This window comes from Mastigoproctus giganteus, chromosome 4 (genome assembly GCF_048544385.1).
Source record: "Mastigoproctus giganteus isolate SK-2022 chromosome 4, ASM4854438v1, whole genome shotgun sequence".
In the NCBI taxonomy this organism is placed as follows: Eukaryota; Metazoa; Arthropoda; class Arachnida; order Uropygi; family Thelyphonidae; genus Mastigoproctus; species Mastigoproctus giganteus.
The window spans coordinates 224,586,043-224,606,123 of NC_143578.1; the positions used below are offsets into that span (position 1 = coordinate 224,586,043).

The 20,081-nt window shown below is 38.9% G+C and overlaps 1 protein-coding gene across 2 annotated transcripts in view; it reads left to right on the forward strand.

Moving 5' to 3' along the window:
• Positions 1-12,719: 12,719 nt before the first annotated feature.
• Positions 12,720-20,081, forward strand: part of LOC150087439 (transforming growth factor-beta-induced protein ig-h3-like) — a 76,299-nt gene continuing 68,937 nt past the window's right edge. Inside the window, exon 1 of one of the 2 annotated variants that reach the window (XM_090371190.1) lies at positions 12,720-13,008. In XM_090371190.1, the coding sequence (XP_090227316.1) occupies positions 12,884-13,008 (125 nt within the window). In that variant the 5' untranslated portion in view covers positions 12,720-12,883. The remainder of the gene's footprint in view (positions 13,009-20,081) is intronic. The other variant, XM_090371191.1, reaches the window with a different exon arrangement.

Here is a 20,081-nt window from a genome sequence, read left to right on the forward strand (position 1 = left end):
AGTCCAGAGGCAAATTGTTTTGGAAATTATTGTGACAAATCTCTTTGAATAATTTATAAATTATCTTGGAGCTAACAAATGATCTTTTTAAAATGTTTTTATAATTTTTAATGAACACTTGATAAAAAAATATTGCTTACTATCTAATGTAGCGACTCACAATGGGAGTATCCCTTGATCCCTTCCCCTGGTGATCATAACCTGGAAGTCTGAATTGGAAGATATTTCATGTCTTCCTGAGCAATAAGAACTTATAGATAGATACTGTGTCTTGTGCGGTATTCTGGAGGTACCAGAGGTCAACTTATCCTCCTATTTACTCTGAGGTGTAGCTTACTATTATGGTGTGTTGTTAGATTGGCCGCTTTGCGATCAGGGAGAACAACAGAAAGGAGGCCTCTCTGGTTCTCGTTCCTGTCACGAGGAGGCAGGCCTTTCGTCTATATAGCGTGGCTTCTCCGGTTCATAAGAGCATGAAAAGAAGAGCCAAAATGCAAAAAAAAAAAAGAAGAGTGAACAAAAAGACGAAGATAAAAATAACAAATAAGGGAAGAGAAAGAGGGAAGAAACGAGTATCCATCCTACCTCCAGACAGCCGAGGTCAAAAAAGAAAGTGAAAATGGGAAAGAAAAGGGAGAGAAAAGGAAGGACTAAAAGAGTAAAAGAAGGGGAAACTAGTGAAAGAAAGTACAGTAATTCTCAAGCTATCCCACATCTAGCAGTTAGGAGTCTGCAGAGGACGATGAAATTAGGAGTCTGCAGAGGACGATGAATAGATGAAATTCATGAGTTTGTGTGTAGTAAATGGATGGCCAGTGCTCAAAACAGAAGGAACTGGAAAGTTGCTGGAGAGGCCTTCATTCTGCAGTGGATTGAAAATGGCTGATGATGATGATGATGAGAGGACGATAAAAATTTTTGCTCAAAAAATATCAAGTAGAAAAAAAGTTGTGGGGGGGGGGAGAGAGAGAGAGAGAGAGAGAGAGAGATCAAATCCAAGGAAATGAATAAGTAGAAGTTAAGTTGTCAGTTTGCATAAGATTTCAAGTTATGAGAATTCGAAGAGGTGTAGAGCCAGCCCGAAAGGTCTGATGCAACTAGGATAAAGCCAAATATTCAGTTCAGTTGACTCTCGGGTGGCCCTAATCCAAGTATTTGGATAAGTAGGAATCTGCCTGACATCCAAAACCTTGACTGTGTTCTCTGGAAGTTTGCCACCTACATAACCTACAAGCATTCTGTTCTGAGTGCTTCCCTAGCTACCATCTACCTGATGTAATAATTCATGTCGTCTAGATGTGCTGTCATCTAGAGAGCCTGTCGAGATCATGGTGCCAAAATTTGCTGCCGGTTCTTGTAGATAGGCCTTTTGGTTGCCTGTCTGCGTTGGATGGACTTCGCCAGATTTGAACAATTTGTCGAATTCTTCAATAGAGATCGATTTTAATCGTGTAAAATGTTTGTTAGCATTCATAATAAATTCTTTCCAAAGCGATTTTCGTTGTCGTAGGGTTTTGGGCGCATCAGCAACTTAGGCCATATTGCGCCGTAGAATGAAACGAGAATTATTGCTTACCAACGCGTTACTACTGCACATGTAAACAGCATTCATATTGTGCTGTTGCTTGTTTTTCTCTACAGATTACTTTTTGTTTCGTTGCAGTCGGTTAAGTTTTGATTGAACTGTGTCTCTTTAAGTGTACGTTAATGAAACCATGAATCGGCCACATGTGTATGAATTGCATAAACGGTTCAGAGAGGGACGGGAAGATGTCCACGACGACAAGAAGACAGGAAGACCGCCATCTTCACTAACAGACGAGAATGTTGAAAAAAATTGGAGAGATCGTGCGCCAAGACAGTCGATGAGCATTCGACTAATCGCAGGACAGAGAAACAAAGAAACAGCAAGAACACCTTGGACACAGCGGTTGGGAATAAGAAAGGTGTGCGCCCAATCCGCCGTGTCATTCCTCTTTCTCATTGAGAGATTTTTTAATGAAAAACAAGCTCACAACATTGGAGCACTCGACTTATTCGTTATATCTGGCGCCACGTGGCTTTTTTCTGTTCCCGAAAATCAAAATAAAATAAAATAAATTTTCTGTTTATACTCCGGGACGACCAAACGGTCAGTTCAAAGGAAAACAATTTGAGGACTTAGCAGACATTCATAAGAACACAACGCAGCAATTAAAGGCGGATCTAAAGCAACAGCGGAAGTCCCCAGAATATTTTCTGGAGACTTCCGCTGCTGTTTTAGATCATGGAAATCGCGAATCTACATAGGCACGGCTAGAGAGTACTTTGAAGGGAATAAACATTGAAATTGTTTCATTTAAAATAATCAATGATTTCAAAAATATTTCTCGTTTCTCTTGCACCTTTATGGATGTAAATTGCGTGTGTTCTGTGGTCGATTTCCTGTGTGTTGGACGAAAAACCCGAGTTTCTGGGAGAAAAAACCATGCTACCTCGCCTGAAACCGACTAACTTAGCCACTTCTCATAAAAATTTCTCGCGTCATTGACGGTTTTCGAACTCGGGCCTTTTCCACTCGGTGTGAGAAGGACCGTGATTATATCAGCTGCGCCACACGCGAGGACTGTGATTGATGTTAGTGACACCACCAATCAGATTTCGATCGTTTACAAGCAGCTTACTTTTAAGTGAACCGTAGATTGCGAATTCTGCGAGGCAATTGAATCATAAAATACACTCAATTTATAAGACGCCTAACGCATTTTGATTTCACATGGATTCGGCAAGGAGTGCGCCAGTATCTCTGGCGATATTAGTTTATTTCTGTCCGAGAAGGATATTGAGATCCGTTGAGCTCGCTGGGTTGCTGAGGCAATCGAAAAGATGTTGGATAACGTTGTAGTCGACTTTTTACCGTTCCTGCACAATTCGCACCTTGCGTTCTATGGTATTTTCATCCGGGAACAGTCTATCGCCAACTGAATAAAACTGCATATTATCAGATGAACTTAACACCATGGATATTAACATGCATCTCCAGGATAACTATGGCCAGATATTAATGAGCTAAAAAGAATCTTCTCAGCCAACACTTAAGTTTTTACAACAAGTTGATGGTTGAGTCAAATAAACTTCGTGAAGATACCAACTACGGACGGTAGATCCTGGGTAACAGGTATCCATTGACCAGTTATAGTGACAGGTCCCATTGACCAGCTATAGTTAAACGCTTGAACTAAATGCTCTTTTTCGAAGGTATGTAGCATTGGGTGATTGGATAGACTGCTATTACGAGTAACTTGTGACTGGGACTATTATAGCCAGAGATACACTCAGTGATCACTGAATTATGACCGCCTACCTAATACCGTGTTCGGCCACCGTTTGCACGGAAAACAGCCGCAATTCGCCTTGGAATTGACTCCTGCAACTCCTGCAAAGTTTTTCACAATGTCGGAATAGATGACGATTGCTTGGCCATATGCCTCACTTTCCATTCCAAAACATCACACAGGTGTTCCATTTGATTGAGGTCAGGCGAATTTGGAGGCCAATCAAGATGGGTAATATCGTCACTGTGTTCCTTGAACCACTCGTGGACAGTGTGGGCCTGATAACACGTCTCATTATCGTCTTAGAAGATCCCGTTTCTGTCCGGATAAAAATGCAACATGGCAGAGTGCACACGTCTTCTAAGAGCTTCTGTTAGACTTCACCAGCGAAACATTGTTCCATACGCACCAGAAGTCCTAGTTCTTGCCAGCAAAACATGCCCCTACTATGCGACAACGACTACCACCTGCCTTGACAGTGGGCACCATTCACGATGGGTCCACGGAATCGTGTTGCTTGTGCCACACACGATGGCGTCTGTCGGCGTGTTGTTCCAGGTATTTGGAGCCATCCGACCAGCACACTCGTTTCCAGCCCTCCAGTGTCCAACCTGCGTGTTTTTGACACCAGAGCATTCGCCGTCGACGAAGAGCAGCGGTGAGGAGAGGATGTCTCTTGAGTCATCTGCTGGAATCCCATGCGTATGAGTGTGCAACACATCATCATCATTTGGGATATTATTCTTGCATATTGCGATGTCAACTGTCGCACAGTGATCCACAGATTATATCAGGGGAAATAAGTCGGCCAAAACTACCAGCTGCAGACTGGTAAAGGGACCGAAGCCATGACAGAAGGAAAGACTTACAAATACCTGAGGGATGATGCAGGCTCAGAAGGTAGAGCACAAGGAGATCAAGGCCTGCCTGACCGAAAAATACTATTAGCAAAGCTGAACGGAGGGAACACAGTTAAAGGCATAAACATCTATGAAGTTCCAGTACTAACATTCCTCTGGTATCATAGAATGAACTAACAACCGGAGGAGATCATGAGAAAGATAAGGATAATAATAACAAGAGCAGCGAACAACTCTTCCTCCTTTCCGAACTAAGGTCAGTCTGACCATAGTTCGGAAAGAAGGAGGAAGTGGCTTGATAAACTTCATCGGGCAACAGAAGAAAGCGATTGAGAACCTAAAGGATTACTTCCAGAAAAACACAGCGCCATTCTTCCAGGCCATAAGGAATATAGACAAGCGGCATGCCAACTCAGCCTAAGCGAGGAGACCTCCCTCTTGTTTAGACAGAAAAAACTAAGCTAGAGAGATGGGCAAAAAATATACTCCATGGCAGACACTACAATGACCTTCATCAAGACCTTATAGATAAAATGGCTTAGCTTCCAATGCACGAGCCGGACATTCTTCCCCGAGACTGAAAGATTCATGCTCGTCATTTAAACCAGGTAATTGACATCAGAAACTATAGAAAATATATTGCCATGGTTTCGAATTCTGAGTGACAGATGATATATGTCGATGTTGCCACCTGTCCCCAGAAACAATCCAACACATCACCGCAGGATGATCACCCAGACGGAGTACACTCATAGACGCGAGCAGATCGCCAGGATACTACATCAAAAGCTAGCGAGAAAATTCTAGTTGATCAAAGAAATTGTACCGTATTACAAGGACGAACACCTTTCTGTGCTAAGAGACCCAAACCCACAAGATGTACTGGGATCGCGAGGAACTTTAGTGGGCTCTTTTCACTCCGTGGCTGAGTTAATCGGTCTCAGGTGTAGATAGCAAAGTTCCCCCCCGGAAAACGGTTTTTTTTCGTCCAGCAAACAGGCAAATCGAACCGGAGAACATACGCAATTTATAGACAAAAGGGACCCTAATATCATAATTTTTTTATTTTTTTTTGTACTGGGATCGCACCATAATAACGGACAACACAATCCTGCACAACCGATGACCGTGTCGACGACCGGTGTGGTGCCAAAGACAAGAGTCTGGAAGCAATAGGTGTCCCAGAGAACGTCTACAAGGAACTCCATGAAGTCGAAATCCTGAACACCAGTAGGACAGTCTGAGTTCCTCGACCAACAGTAGTAATATAACGACCACCCTGTACACTGGGTACCAGTATCCGGCAAGGGGTGGAACTCTCCCCTATCTAATGATAATAATAAGGGGGTTCAATTAGCGCTAAATACATTTAACATTTTATGCACCCACAGACTGATAATCTCTTTTATGCACCCACTTAAGACTGATAATCTTTCTATGGTACCTTCCGATACCTATAGCATGGGCGGGTACCATAGAAAAATTACCAGTTATAAGTCAGTACTTAAGAAATTGACACCTATCATTCGAAGTTGATTTTTGCATCCATGGCGGACCCGACAGGCCCATTGGAGGAGTAATTTCTTCCTGCGGCACTTGTTCTTCCAGTTGCTCTTTGCAGTAGTAATTGAATGCAGATCATAGACATTGTCGACGTCTATATGAGTGAACCTCGCTGCTGCCCATAGCGATGCTTCAGCTGCACGAGATTTCTAGTCGTGTATGAGATCGCTGATTAAAAAAAAAAAAATAAATAATAATAATAATCAAAATAAACTTTTTTTATACTCCATTAAGGCCCAAAAAGGCAGAGAAGTTCTGTCTCATTGCAGCTACTTTATTGTAGCCGATATATCAGCGCAACAAGAAGGGCTGCAGTTTTTATGGCAGCATATAGTTTGATCTCATAAAGTGTATATTGACGTCCTCTTTCGACTTAAATTATTCCACCAAGCAGCTGTTATATTCTGTCATATGATGGCAATGCAATGAGTGTAAAATGATCAGAAATATCCCCCCCCCCCTCATTGCAAGCTATAGTACTACCCTCGAACCTTTCAAGAGTTAACAGGTCAGTCAGCACTCCCCAAAAAATATATCTATTTCTTCCTTTGCAACCTGCAGCGCGGAATTGGGTAGAATTTCTTTTTGATTTCCCTCCCCCCCAATGAAAATTTCTGGTGACGCACCTGTATGTAAGTACATCAACAGACATCATCTAGACGTCACGATCGTCTACAGTTCGCATTGTCAGAAAGATGTTTATCTTGAATCTGTACTTAAGGAAGCTACATGTATTACAGCCGAATTCCCTCTCATATACGCAAAGTTGTGTTTTCTTCACCTTCAGAAACTATATTATCTATCTCCAAGAACCCCCCCCCCCTTGAATGTCTGACTGTTCGTATTCTTCTAAGAGTATAACATTTGTAGTGAGGGCTTGCGAATTCCAAAACAAATGTATCCTATGGTCCAGAAAAATGTAGTAATTGCTTTTCCAACGTCTGAAAGAATTGGGAGGGTAATTAGATTTCTGTTTTAAAATAACTTTCTCCCTGAAGGGAGTTAAAAGAGGTTGCGAAATGTTAGATATTTAATCCTTTATCTTTCTTTCCAGTAACTGACTACTCACAATTAGTTGCCCTCGCCATATTCTCCAACATGCGTTTTCAACTATGTATTTTAAACACTATTGGGTGCATTTGCTAACACAATACTGGTGTTGCGTTAGCAAATTTTACTTGTAACTATGGTCTGAGGATGGGTTTCGGCAAGGTTCTCGAAACGTTACCTTAATGTATAGTGATTTCGTTAATAGCTAAATAAATTCTTAATATTCACGTGGTATAAGAGTGGTTATTATAGAAATCTGGATTCCATCGAGTGCCTAATAGTACCATAAAAGTGGTAGATGTGCAGTGAAGTTTTATAATAGGCGTCTTCCTCAAGGTGACTTTGTCTATGCGACAAAGACAACAACTCTCTGTGACTCGGGAGATTACGCTGATACCTCACAAAATCCAGCAGCTTCTACGCACTAGCGGCTTCCCTTTAATTAACCAAACCTGTGTTCTTGCAAAAACCAAATCCTTTACTGGCTCTTCCTTCAACACAGATAAAATCTACAAGAAGCCACGAAATACATTGCTAGTGGCGAGCTGCAGATTTGTTAGCATGTTTACTATGTTTATAAATTACTCCGGCCCTATATGTCTGTCCTGAAATATAAACAGACAATTTACTTATAATTTTAGTACGTTAGGTTTAGGTGGTGCTCCTCTCCTAACTTTTGACAACTAAGAAGGTGACTTATGCCTCTGTGTGAATACTATCGTCTTCCCTCCATAACTTTTTTCACACCGTTGCCGAATTACTCTGTCTTAGACGAGGTTTGCGTTTTTTTACCCGGAAACTCGTAGTTTTTACCCACAAACGGAGACACCGGCGACAGACGCAATTTACAGACAATAAAATGACGCCTCATGACCTGAGTCGCCTCTGCGAAAATATTAAATACACTAACCACCGCTGCTATCCAGTTTGTTTCTTTTACTGACAAGGTGAATTACCAACACTAGCTCCTCTCAGGGCGTAAACATGAACAGCATTCTAATGAAAGCTATTAGAACCTATAATATTTTAGTATTGCGTATGGGTTTCAGGTTCAGAAACTCATTTGTTAATATTGGACTTGTGTATGAAAAAAGGTGGTTAATCCAAAGAGCAGAAGTAGAAGGATTAAATGAGGAATAGAAAAAGTTAGTTCTGTGCGTGTGCAGTTAAACTGTGAACGAATGTTGACCGTTGAGGGAGATCGAATTACAGATATAATTCAGAAGAACAATTCCCATGGAAATATCTATAGAAAAGGTATACAACAGAAACTTAATTCATAAGGAGTGGATTTAAGTTGTTTGATATGTCATGATATGTTGATATCATGATCAGGATTCATGATAGTCCTTGCTCACTTTAAAAATTAATAACTCGAAAGTTATTAATACATTAAAATAGCATTAAATTGCATTAAAGCAGAGTTTTCTTTAAGCAATAAGAAATATTCGAAATTTAACTACCACGGGCGTGCAAAGTTAATAATTTAGAAAAATAACACAAAAGTAAAATTTTCACCAATCTTTATGGATGATAACTCTTGCAGCGACCACCATTATTTTCCAATAAGCAATTAAGACGGGGTTTTGTGTTTCCTACAGCTGTCTTCAAAATTTCCCAAGGAATGGGAAATTTTTAAGACAACATGGGTTTCTGACAAAACCAAATGGGTTTCTGAACCTGAATGTTTCCACCTCCTGACGAATTGCGTTTTTCAGATCTGCAAAGTTGTTGCATCTTATTAGCATCACTGTTGTGATGTTGAGGAACGAATACTTCTAAGATTAGAAGTTAGAATTAGCCTTCTTCCAAACTCTTTACAATGTTTAATACGGTTTTTTCGAACAATGAGCCTTTGAGACATTTTTATTTTTCTTTGATAAGCCCTGAGAGCTGCAGTAACACTACCACCATTTTTGTAATAAAGTTTAATTTGACCTGGTGTTCAAATTTCGAAACAATTTTTATTGTTTAAAACAAACTTCCACATATACTGATTACAAAAGATCGTTTTTCGATACTTCCTATAGGTTTCGAATTATTATTATTTAAGTGGGAAAGAACTGTATAACCATCCTATACATGAAATTCATACTTGAATGTGCTGTGCATGCAGTTTAGAAAAGTGCGTAATAAATTGAAGGGCATTACAAGGAAAACTGCATTTTCCCTAATGTCTCATAACAGGATTTTTGAATGAGATAATAATTATTATCCCATCTGCTGTTCTCTTTTTTCATGTTGTGTACGAGAGCAGTCTTCAGGATGTTTAGAAGATTTAGGCAAATGTAATAATAAAATATATGTGGTTTTTCCTTTAATAGTGTGTCAGCAAGAATGCTTGCCGAAAACACTATTAGGAAAATATACAGTCTTACTAAAAGTATTCACAGAAAAAAAGACAGTGCAACAACAAGCGAACCAACCATTGAATATTAATTTTACACTCCTGTGTGTTTTTACTTTGATGATGAAAAGTTGGTAGATGGCAGGTCTTCATCGGAAATCCTGTTGATGCAATGCCCTGCATGATTCTTTGTGAATTCTGAGTATAGTTTTTTCGGATAACAAGACCATTTTTTTTTGTATTTATTGTAGATCTCTTTAAAATATGTGGTTTCAGTGAACGATATTCAACTTTGCCATAGTCAAATGTCTTCTACTCACTTGCGATGTTCGAAAAGGTTTTATGAATTTTGAGAAGCATCGATTATCAATGACCTTTTTTTGTAGCCTCATTTGTTCCTCTGTGCTACTACGCTGCCCCTAAAATATTTACATAACCAACAGTTTGTATAAAATTTTCCTTTTTGTTAGTACGTTTGGTAACATCAGGAGCGAATTTACAACCAGACAAATAATAATTGCCTATTTTGACAGGTCCTTTGACTTCGGATCCAGGATTCGTTGCATTAATCAGATATTCTTTTTCGGTACGTTAGGTCATAGTAAGCCATATATCATTTTTAATTAAATAAAAGTTAGCTTCAAATTATTGTGCCATGCTTCATTTGAATTATTATTGTTTTTTTAACCTGGCTGGGACTTAGGGAACCATGTACAAATATTATGTTAATAGGGGTCTAAGGCTCGTGCATGGTATTTTGTCTAGGACCAACAAATTTATAAATGCGATCCCGGAAAACAAAATGTCATATTAGGGCCATCCGAGAACTAATTCATCTGCCCATGTGTGTTCATAAATTACGTGGTTCTCTTGTCGGTTTTCCAGTTTTGCTGAAAGAAAACTCAAGTTCCCTGGGGAGGGGGGGGGCTTGCTATACATGCCCGAGACAAACTCAACTACGGAGTAAAAAAAAAAAAAAAAAGTCCATAAAAGTTCCCGTCATTGGTTGGATTCCATAACTATTATAACCGCGAATAGCCCACAAGATTTTTAGATTCCATAATACCTTCAAGTGACCCTCACAATCATCCTTTTTTCGAAGTCCATCAGATCACGTACCTTGCTCCTGTCGATCACATCTTCGTATGGACTGCATACTACAAACTTGCAGTATCATATTTACCGGATCTCATCGCAAAACGTGTGCGACCAAGCTGGGAGAAACGGCCAATTGCTAAAATGCTGGGGTGGTTATAATGTTTTGACTGAACAGTGTACAAAAAAAAAAAAAAAAAAAAAACCAGGGGCTTTATCATGCTATGCCTGCATCTTATTTATGCAGCTATAGTGAGGTATAGAAGAACAGAAGACCTTTAAAATAGTCAGCAAAAAGGAAAATATCGATGCGCCACAAAATTGGAGCATTGGACCATTATCAAATTTTTGATAAAAGAATAGAATGGACCAAAAGTTATTTATGAACGCGTGAAAGCTGTATACTGTATGTGGTGCTGCTATCACTTTTGCTCTCATAGGTAGAACAGTTGGTAAGATCGCCTTCCTCCCCACACCGAGTGGAAAAGATATGTGTTCGAATCCCGTCGATAACGGGAGGGATAGACGTATTAAAGTGTTTATGATTGTCGGAGAATGTAATATTTTTAAGGAATCGGTACTGACCACCCTCTATGAACACTTGGCCATGTGAAAAATCAGTTTTCGCTGGGGTGTCAAGGATGCTCACATCTCTTCAGGAGTCAAATAAAATTTGGGAGTAAAATTTAAACATGCATGACACAGATCCACAAACTTTCGTTCAAGCATTGTAACTGATGGAATATGGATTTGTCACGGGGATCTTGGGAACAAAATAGGAGTCTATGCAATGAAAACACCATGGATCATCATAGGCCAAAAAATTCAGGACTCAACCCTCTGCCGAGAAGATCATTATCATAGTTTTTCTGGGTATGGAAGGAATTGTTTTGATAAGAATAAGAAAACAATAAATAAAGCTTTTAAAAGTTCTAGCGTAACAACTAGTACAGGACAGGAGCTGCTGATGCCAATGTTGAACCCCAAGGGCAATGAACAACACAGCAAAAACTTTGAAACGTATTCTTTATAAAATAAACTTTTGTTAATTTCTCTTGGACAGCACTTTGATTATGATTCTTCCCCCTCCCCTCTTTCACAGCGTTTTTAGCCCTCGTAGTTAGCACCGTTGGCAGAATCCCGTCCTTCCCACAGCGGGTGAAAAGACCTGAGTTCGAGTCCAATCGATGACGTGAGGAATTTTTATGGGTCATTTTTGACAACTGGCTGTGTTAGTCGGTCTCAGGCGAGGTCAGGATGGTTTTTTTTTTCTCCCGAAAACTTGGGTTTTTCGTCCTGCAAACAAAAAATCTGCTTCAGAACCCGCAATTTACAGACAATATACACTTAGCAATGCAGCAGATACTCCTAAAACCCTACAACAACAACAACAAGAGGTTTAAAAGACCCGGGTTCGATTATCGTCGTTCTTTGAGCCTGTATAGCATTAGCTACATTATAACTTTGAAAAACAGTGCTTTTTTTTCTTTTTTTTTTTAATTTGAATAGTATCATGGTTGTCAGTCTTGGGCAGTTCACTAATTACGTATGCAAGGTGATATAAAATGTTACTATATATTGTGGATATGAAAGATGTTTAAAAAAATTACATAACGGGTTGTTTCATTAAAAAAAAAAGTTACTTGAATTGGAGTATTTCTTAAGTAATATTGGGGCGGGGAAGATGAAAGCTGTTTCTACTACGTATGACGGGGAGGAAAGGATTTGAAAAGTTTAAATAATTGCATTAATTTGTGAACAGCGCCCATTTAAAAAAAAGTTTATTGCAATAATTTTACGTATTGACGTTTTGATTTTTTATGATTTTTGTTATTAATAACATTTTACTTGCATTTATATTTAATTATTTTGTTGTTCTGTAATAAATATATAATGACAAGGACAGTCTTGTGTTTTTTTTTTTTTTTTTTTTAATGAAGAGTTATGGGAGGAGTTTGCTCACTTTCTATCATTGACGTTAATTTAATTTTTTCTCCTCCATTTTTAAAGTAAGAAATTACAGCTCCCTCTATGAGAAGCAAGTTGGGAAAAAAATAAATAATAAATAATTTGTTAATTTCGTCAGAGAACTGAGAATTTTGTTCCAACTTTTATGGGACTTATTAGATAAAAGACAGAAACTTAACAAATATGCATATTTATAATAAAAATTATTATAGAAAATGTTTTTTAATGTAATAAACTTTGCATGCGTTTTGTAACATGAGTATAGCAATAACTTTCAGCAACAGATTTCCCATATATATTTTTCTAAGAGTTCTGAGAAAGGGGTAAGAAAATGTCTTATTTGTTTATCACTTTCCGTCGAACGTATATTTGATTAATTTCACGTGCTCGCACTTGATAACGGAAATACGAATTAATCGTCTGATTGCTGTCTAAGAGATGACATTACTCACATCCTGTGAGGAGGTGGCCACAAAGTCGTGCGATTTGCATGAGCCGCAAGAATCAAAACACAGCCGAGTTTCCAGAAGCATCTGACGAATAGCGTCCTCCCCTTGTTCGTGTAGTAGGTGGTACCCGACGCGCCGATATAAAAGATCAGTGGGGGTTGTCAGTTGTTAATGTTGACTGTGGTAGTCAGTAGAGTTCGAGCAACACTTGGTTAACAGCTGATTGCTCACGTAAACATGAAGTTGATTTTGTTGGTGTTGCTGGTATTCGTTATCGCATTCTCCTGCGCCAACCACGATGAATTGAAGAAACGACGAAAGCGCTTCCTGGATTCCCGGTTTTGGCCTGCATTGCCCGAGAGGTAAGATACGATCTTGCGCGTTCGTTTATAGATGATGTAAAGGTCAAAATGTAGCTATGAGAATCATACTTTTAACGTGCAGAAGTTTACGCATTACATTGCATGGTACAACTTGCAAATCATTGAATTAATGTAATTATTTATGATACGCATGTCCATAGATTAATAAGATTGGTTTTAGGTTTTGAATATTTAAAACTTCAATGAATCTTGAAATTAAGAAAAGACACATGTGCTTGTGGGGTAAAATACTGTTAATTTTTTTTTTTTTTTTTTTTCTTTTGCCATCGTAGAAATATATTGAAAAGAAAGGCAAGGGAGGTAATCGTCATACTCAGCTGATTTAATATGAAAGCGAGTGTGATTGAGCAGCGCAATCTAGAAATGGGATTTGAAATTATTGTATCATCTTACCCAGAAATACTTGTTCTTATCTCTTTGCGCTCTGCATGATGGGAGAGGCATTTCCAGAACATGCTACAGATGGCTTTCTTTTGAGCATCTTAAAGTATGTTTTTTATATTTCGAATATCTGTTAAAAAATAAATAGCTACCCCTCCTACCTTAACTGTAATATCAAACACGGAAGGTGGTAAAGATTTTTAGTAACACTTTTTATTTGAATTTCTGTAGCCTGCAATTTTCAGGATATGCGGGTGATGCTGAGAAATAAAATAGTAGGAATGGAAAAGTAAACTTACTTCGATAAGTGTGGATTCACTCGGTGACGTTACTATGGTAACAACGCGGAAGGGTCAGAAGTCCAATAGCTGGTTCTACGTGGTTAATTGGACACTGGAAGGTGTTAACAAGTCTGTTGGGGCCCAGAATTTGTACTTACAATACTGAATTCCATGGATAGTGGGTGATTGCTACACTGAACTGGGAACTGGCAGAAATAGATTCCAGTTCAGAAAAAATTTTTTGCTTTTTTTAGAAAAAGCATGCCTCTAATGGGGAGGTCATTGATAACTCCGGACCAGGAAGTTTGTTAGTGACTGCACTTATGCGCCAGCTTTCAGGGCCGGCGAAATGAATAGAGAACGACTCTACAAATGTAGTAGGATGACGAAAAATGAATACTGGGACTGCTTTCATGTAGTAGGTTGTGGTGTTTTTTTTTTTTTTTTTAATCCGGACGCTTGTCCTTGATTAACCTGATCTGTCATTGAAGCACAGCTGAGGATTGCAATGGTGCTATCACAGATAATTCAGAATAAAAGTAACACTGATGCTTTGGTATATGTATAACATATATTGTATTAATTTTCTATGAGAAAATTAGGGAAGAATTCCAGAAGATGGAAATGACAAAAGAAGAAAAAATGATTCTGTTTTAATCGACTTATAAGATGAAACGATTTAAGATAAATTACATCTTAAGTTCTAAATTTTGTAAATTGAATACAAAACACTTAATATGTACAGAAGTCAAGGTCAATTCGAGAGTAAAAGGTAAACAGTCCCAGCGAAAGCAAAACTTTGAGATGGCATAGTTTTAAGACCCCGGACTTTATTTTGCAAATGGGATAATTGTGGAGACAGATAAGTGACGTTAATATGGGGTCAACTGTTATCGCTTTTCGAAAGTAGTTTGTCTTTATCAACCAAATAAAGTTACTAACCTAATTTTGTGGTTGTGAAAAGATTGATTACTTTGTTAGATGACGATACTTCAAACTGTATTTAAATTTTTTTTTTTTTTTCTCCTCTCCCTTCTAATATTTTAAGAGCTCGTGCGCATAAACAAGTATCCTGCAAATATTACCTCACTCTCGGGATGAGTAAGTATTTCTTAATTAAATTAGACAAGAGATGATGATAAATTGGATAGTAGCCACTCATTGATCTTGCTCAGGTGCCTATACACTTGTTACCATGATTCCCAGAATGTTTTGGCTTGAGAGACTTTTTGTATAAAGTAAAACTAAAGTTATCTCAAAAAAAGTATAGGTAACGTTGTTTGACCCTAAACCCTCGATTTCAGCTGCTGATTACGGGTGTGTTGGCTCGTCCTCGAGTCCCGTTTTCATTTAAATGGGGTTCGGGGCATTTATGCTTTGGCAAGCCCATTTCTTTAGTCTCAATCAGGGCCGCCACAAGTGGGTAGGCGAGGTAAGCGTCGCTTACGGGCGGCAGTTAAAAGTGGGCGCAGAAATTTCTTTTGATATTGTTTTCTGATTGGTTAAAGCTTATCAGCATTTAGGGCGGAAAATTTTATTTTGGTTACTGGTGGCATATAGGAACTTGGCGCTACTGGTCTCAATTCTACAGGCTGAGCAGTATGACATGATACCCTTTCTTTCTGAAACAGGAAAGTTCACTACTGCACAATGTAAGTAGAATGGAATGTTTCTGAATGCATTCGAGGGACGACGACCAATATGTCGCTGACACGCATAGTTCTAGAGTGAAGCAGTTGGTTCTGCTTGTTTCTAACCAGCAGATGGTGGGTATTCATTTTTCCCATATCCCAGGAAGTGTCCGGATACTCTATGCCGTAGGGGAGTGCTCATGCGCGAGGGTGCTTTGAGTGACCAGGGTTCAGGTCCGTGACTGCTAAATACGGTGCTGTTTCTCGTATTCTCTGTATCTTGAACTCCTCTGACCATGTGGTCGTCCTGTATAGTATAAACAGAATATTTATTTATTTATTTATTTATTTATTATAAATATTTTCAGTTTTGTAAGTAAACTGACATCAGCGAGGTAGGTGCGTAGATAAATGGTCTCTAGAAATGCTGGAGGTTTTAGCGGACCGAGGTACAATACAATTACAGTAGACATCACCTCAACATCTGAAGCCTGTTCCTTGCCATTCTTCTGCTAAGGAACCAGTATTCGGGGCCCAGATGCCGCTTCATTTGATGCCACTGATCAAAGAAGTGGGTTAACTAATTGGATTGATGCTTTTGACGATTATACTGCACCGAATTCATTAACGAGACAAAACATTTTTATCTTTTATTAATTTCAAGTTTTTTTTTTTTTTTTTTTTTTTTTACTAAGTAATCGTAAGTGACTGACTCTTGATTAACCGATCTAATCAATAGCTTTAATATCTTCCGTAAGAATTCCGATCAGTTTTGATTACCTTAAGCTGTTGACTTCAACAAAACCGTAATGACTGCAGTTAATCTCTTAGCAATTCAACTCGACCATACAAAAGCTAAGAGCTCTGTATCGTTTTCAACATGCAAGGGTAAACTTTCACCCGAGACTGCTTAACCCTGGCCGTTGTGTGGAAAAGTGTCTTTTTTTTTCCCCTCGCGCATTATGGAAATTGCGATCGCAATTTGACCAAACCGAAGTTTTATTATACAACGAATGAGAAAGAAATCCGGCCAAAGTAGCTATTCTACTTTCATGTTATGATATCGCGGGCACTATGATGAACTACACTTGTCGAATTAAGCAGCTGAAAATGAATTTGAGTAGATACAGTGGTGCACTAAAGTTTGACTCGTGTGTATTTAAAAAAAAAATTGTGGAATCTTTTAACTCCAAACTATGGTCGTATGAACAGAACTCAACTGTTGAGGGGACGAGAGAATTGAGAATTAATGATATTTATTAGGTTGGTGAAAAAGCTCTTAATTTTAAGAGTACATCTTAATGAACAGCAGGTTGTCCATGTTAGTATAGTGGTTTCTGCACTCTTATTTGGAGAGGTCTTCTGAATATTGACAGAAGAAATTCTTTTCAATCGCGGCTACCTGCAGAACGTGAAAATACAGTTATAAATGACTCTTGCATTAGTAGGGGCATATGATGCAAGCTTATACAGCATCAGGCAAAAAAACAAAATCCTATTTCGCCCATCCATTCGGTCTACAAGTTTCGTCTAGTTCTTCCTTTAATCTATTTAAGCTGTCAACTTCCACGACAGATGGAAGTTTTTTGTTTCAGCAATGAACTATCCGCTGGCTAGAGGCAAATTTCTGCACATCTATTCTGCAATTATCTTTCCTCAATTTGAATTGATGCACTATCAGGTTCGTAATCTGAGGAAGAATCCCATCGGCATTAAGCCTGCTCAAGCTATTCAAGGCCTTATACACCTCAGTCAGATCACTTTGCAGGTGCCTGTCTTCAGACGCTGCAATTCGCATAACTTGAGCTCTTTCTTGGCAAGAGCAATCCTTTGTTCCCTCACCGATCTTGTTGCTCTTCTCTGTACTAGTTCTAACAACTCCTCTTTCCTAAAAATAAGGCCTCTAGACATGTACTCCAAGGCGTGGCCTGACTATTGCCTTATACAAAGGGATAATCGCCTCCTTTTCCCTACTAGCAAAATTCCTGTGTCATTGACAAGACCCCCATGATCTGCTCTTGCAGCCTGTCTGCGGTACTCAGAAAACTTCATGTGACTGCACAATTACAGGTCTTTCATTTTCTATGCCAAACATAGTTGTATTCGAATCCATGATGTGATGCCACTAGAATATTGTAATATTTTGGTGGTGTTTTAACTCTTTGTGTTCCTTTGTGGCTACATAGGATTATAAACAAAGATCTATAAAAAATCGCCTATAGTATTATTCTACAGGAACTGACGGACTAGGACTAAGGAAACTGAAATGGTCAATAAACAACCCCCCCCCCCTTTCTCTCCAGATAGAAACTTCGGGCATCAGTTACAAAATTAAATATCGACTGTAAAGAGAAGACATTGTTTCTTCAGATTCGACGTTATTCGCACAGTGTTCCCAAATTCCCTTAGAATTTGGGAACTTGTTCAATTGTGAACATTTGAAGGGGATAATTTTGGCATTACGTTCGCTGATAATGGAATTGCTGTTTACGTGTTGATAAATGAATGTTTTTAAACTGTATTGTAGACAGGCTGGAAGCGTTAAGTGAGGTAATCATTGTTGGAAAAACTTCATTCAGCTGTAGAGGGGCTCCAGTTTTTAAACACCCGTAATAGTTGGGATGTCCTTTCTCATTTCCTAGAAAGACTTTTTTTTTTTTTTAAAGTGATCACGGGAGCAGAAGATACTCTGGTTACTTGAATAAGTATTCAAGTGTAGTATCCTATGCTATTCAGCTTTGAAGATTATTTAAGGTAACGCTAAATATATACCGAAGTGTGCCATACCAGCAATATCAGTTACCAGATAGAGTACAAGTTTCTGTATACGGTCAAACTGGGTACTTATATTCACTGGTAGCTGTTTCTCTTTAAGTGTGGTGTGTTGGGACAAAGGGCCTGTTCAATCGAGGGTAACAGGCAGTGACAAAGTCATCCAGTAAGTTAGGAACAGTTACTGACCGTATATTAGTGACCTTGTACGCCTGAATGCAGCGGTACCTTAGTAATAATACTACGATACCTTAATTAATAGAAGATAGGTAATCCCAAGTGTTGGGAAAGTCAGAATTTTGAAATCCTTCCGCACTGAACTACTGTTCAGTGCATATTTTATGGATGACTTTTTGTCTGACTCTTTTCCCTCCTCCCAATTACTGGGCTACCGGTTTTAGGGCAATTTTATTAATGCATCTGTTTTGTTTAATGTGAATAGACGCTTAGGAAAATAGCAAATAATGCTGAATGGAGTACGGGTATATCCAGAGCGGCGTCGGGGAACAAATCTCTTCGAGTTTTGGGTGGGAAGGGAATAAAATTTACAGCACGACAGTATCATGAATAATGTCTGTCACTCAGTTTTTTGTATAAAGGGACGGACTATTTCAAAAGCAGCCATGAATGAGCGAGCGATTTTGAATGCGTATACGTGCGAACCACCCACTAGGACTAATCATCACATTATTATATATGTGGTAAATGTCGGTGACAAAGAACATAATCCACTATTACCCCCCCCTCTCTACGGTTACGTTTTGAGTGAATCAAAAGCAGACCAGTGTGTGCCATCTGCACAGAGCATATCGAACGATACAAGAGTTACGAGAACAACTTTCTGCAGTGAATTGTGACACGATGAAACAGGATACGCTTCAAATTCCTTGGTGCCTCCGTAGCCAGGTGGGAAGGAGCAGCAGTGCGTAGCACCCGCTTCTTGATTAGACCGCGGTTCGAGCTCGTCACCACCAAATATGGAGGTTGCGGAAAGGTTAGGGAATGACCACCGCATATTCCCGGAGGAATATAGCCTTAGTTGCTAATGCTCCTAAAAACCAAATAACAAACGAGCTTCAAATTCCAACTGTATGTATAAAGGAGCCCATTCAGTAGTCTCCATCGCTGAATAAATTTTAAAAATGCAATCATTTATAGAGAAGTGGTAACAATTCCTCTGGAATTGGCAGGATTTCATCTGTGGATGTAACGCTGCACATTTTCTTACGGAAAAGTTCCATTACTGCATGCTAGCAGTGTTCTCATTCAGCTAAGCGACAAGTAGGATTTCATCAGAAATAGCATGAAATATCCTGAGCAATACTCCCTAGATTGGTTTCTGTTTTGGATCACTCGAGGATAATCTCAGAAGCTACAAGTTCTGATGTGATGCAGTATTAAATGTGACTAGATCCATAGAATCTATTCAGCAGAAATTAAAGATGTACCAGATCGGTGGGGGGCACTCCTTTAGCGTGCAAGAGTTGCAGAAAGATTGAATGAGTGCAATGAAAGATTACTCCACTTGCTAGCGCACTTATTTTTATTAAAAATAAGTATACGTTGATATTGAGTCTTTCATGGTTGATTGAAAGATGGTGGCATGTCGCAATTATAAATAAACTAAGGTCATTCCAAGTGCGTGTGCTTCTGTACTTTTTTTTACTCATGTCGGCCAGTAGGGAGTTACAAAAAACAAAACCGAAGTTAGGTTTGGAGACAGTCGCGATGGTTAGAAAACCTGACTTCTAATTATGTTTCATACAACAACATATTCGAACTGATTCTCTTTATTTTAGGCATTATCTTAAAAATGCCAATTCAGTAAACTTCCTTTGCAAATATGTAGAACCTTCAAGCTTGAGTTTTCAGTTGCTTGAATTCAGTCAGTGGCCAAACGATGTTCAATGTAAACACTGCTGTAGTAATAATTCTCTTTAGGTCTCAAAAACTATGCCTTCGTTTGGTTCAGTTGGTGGACAGACCA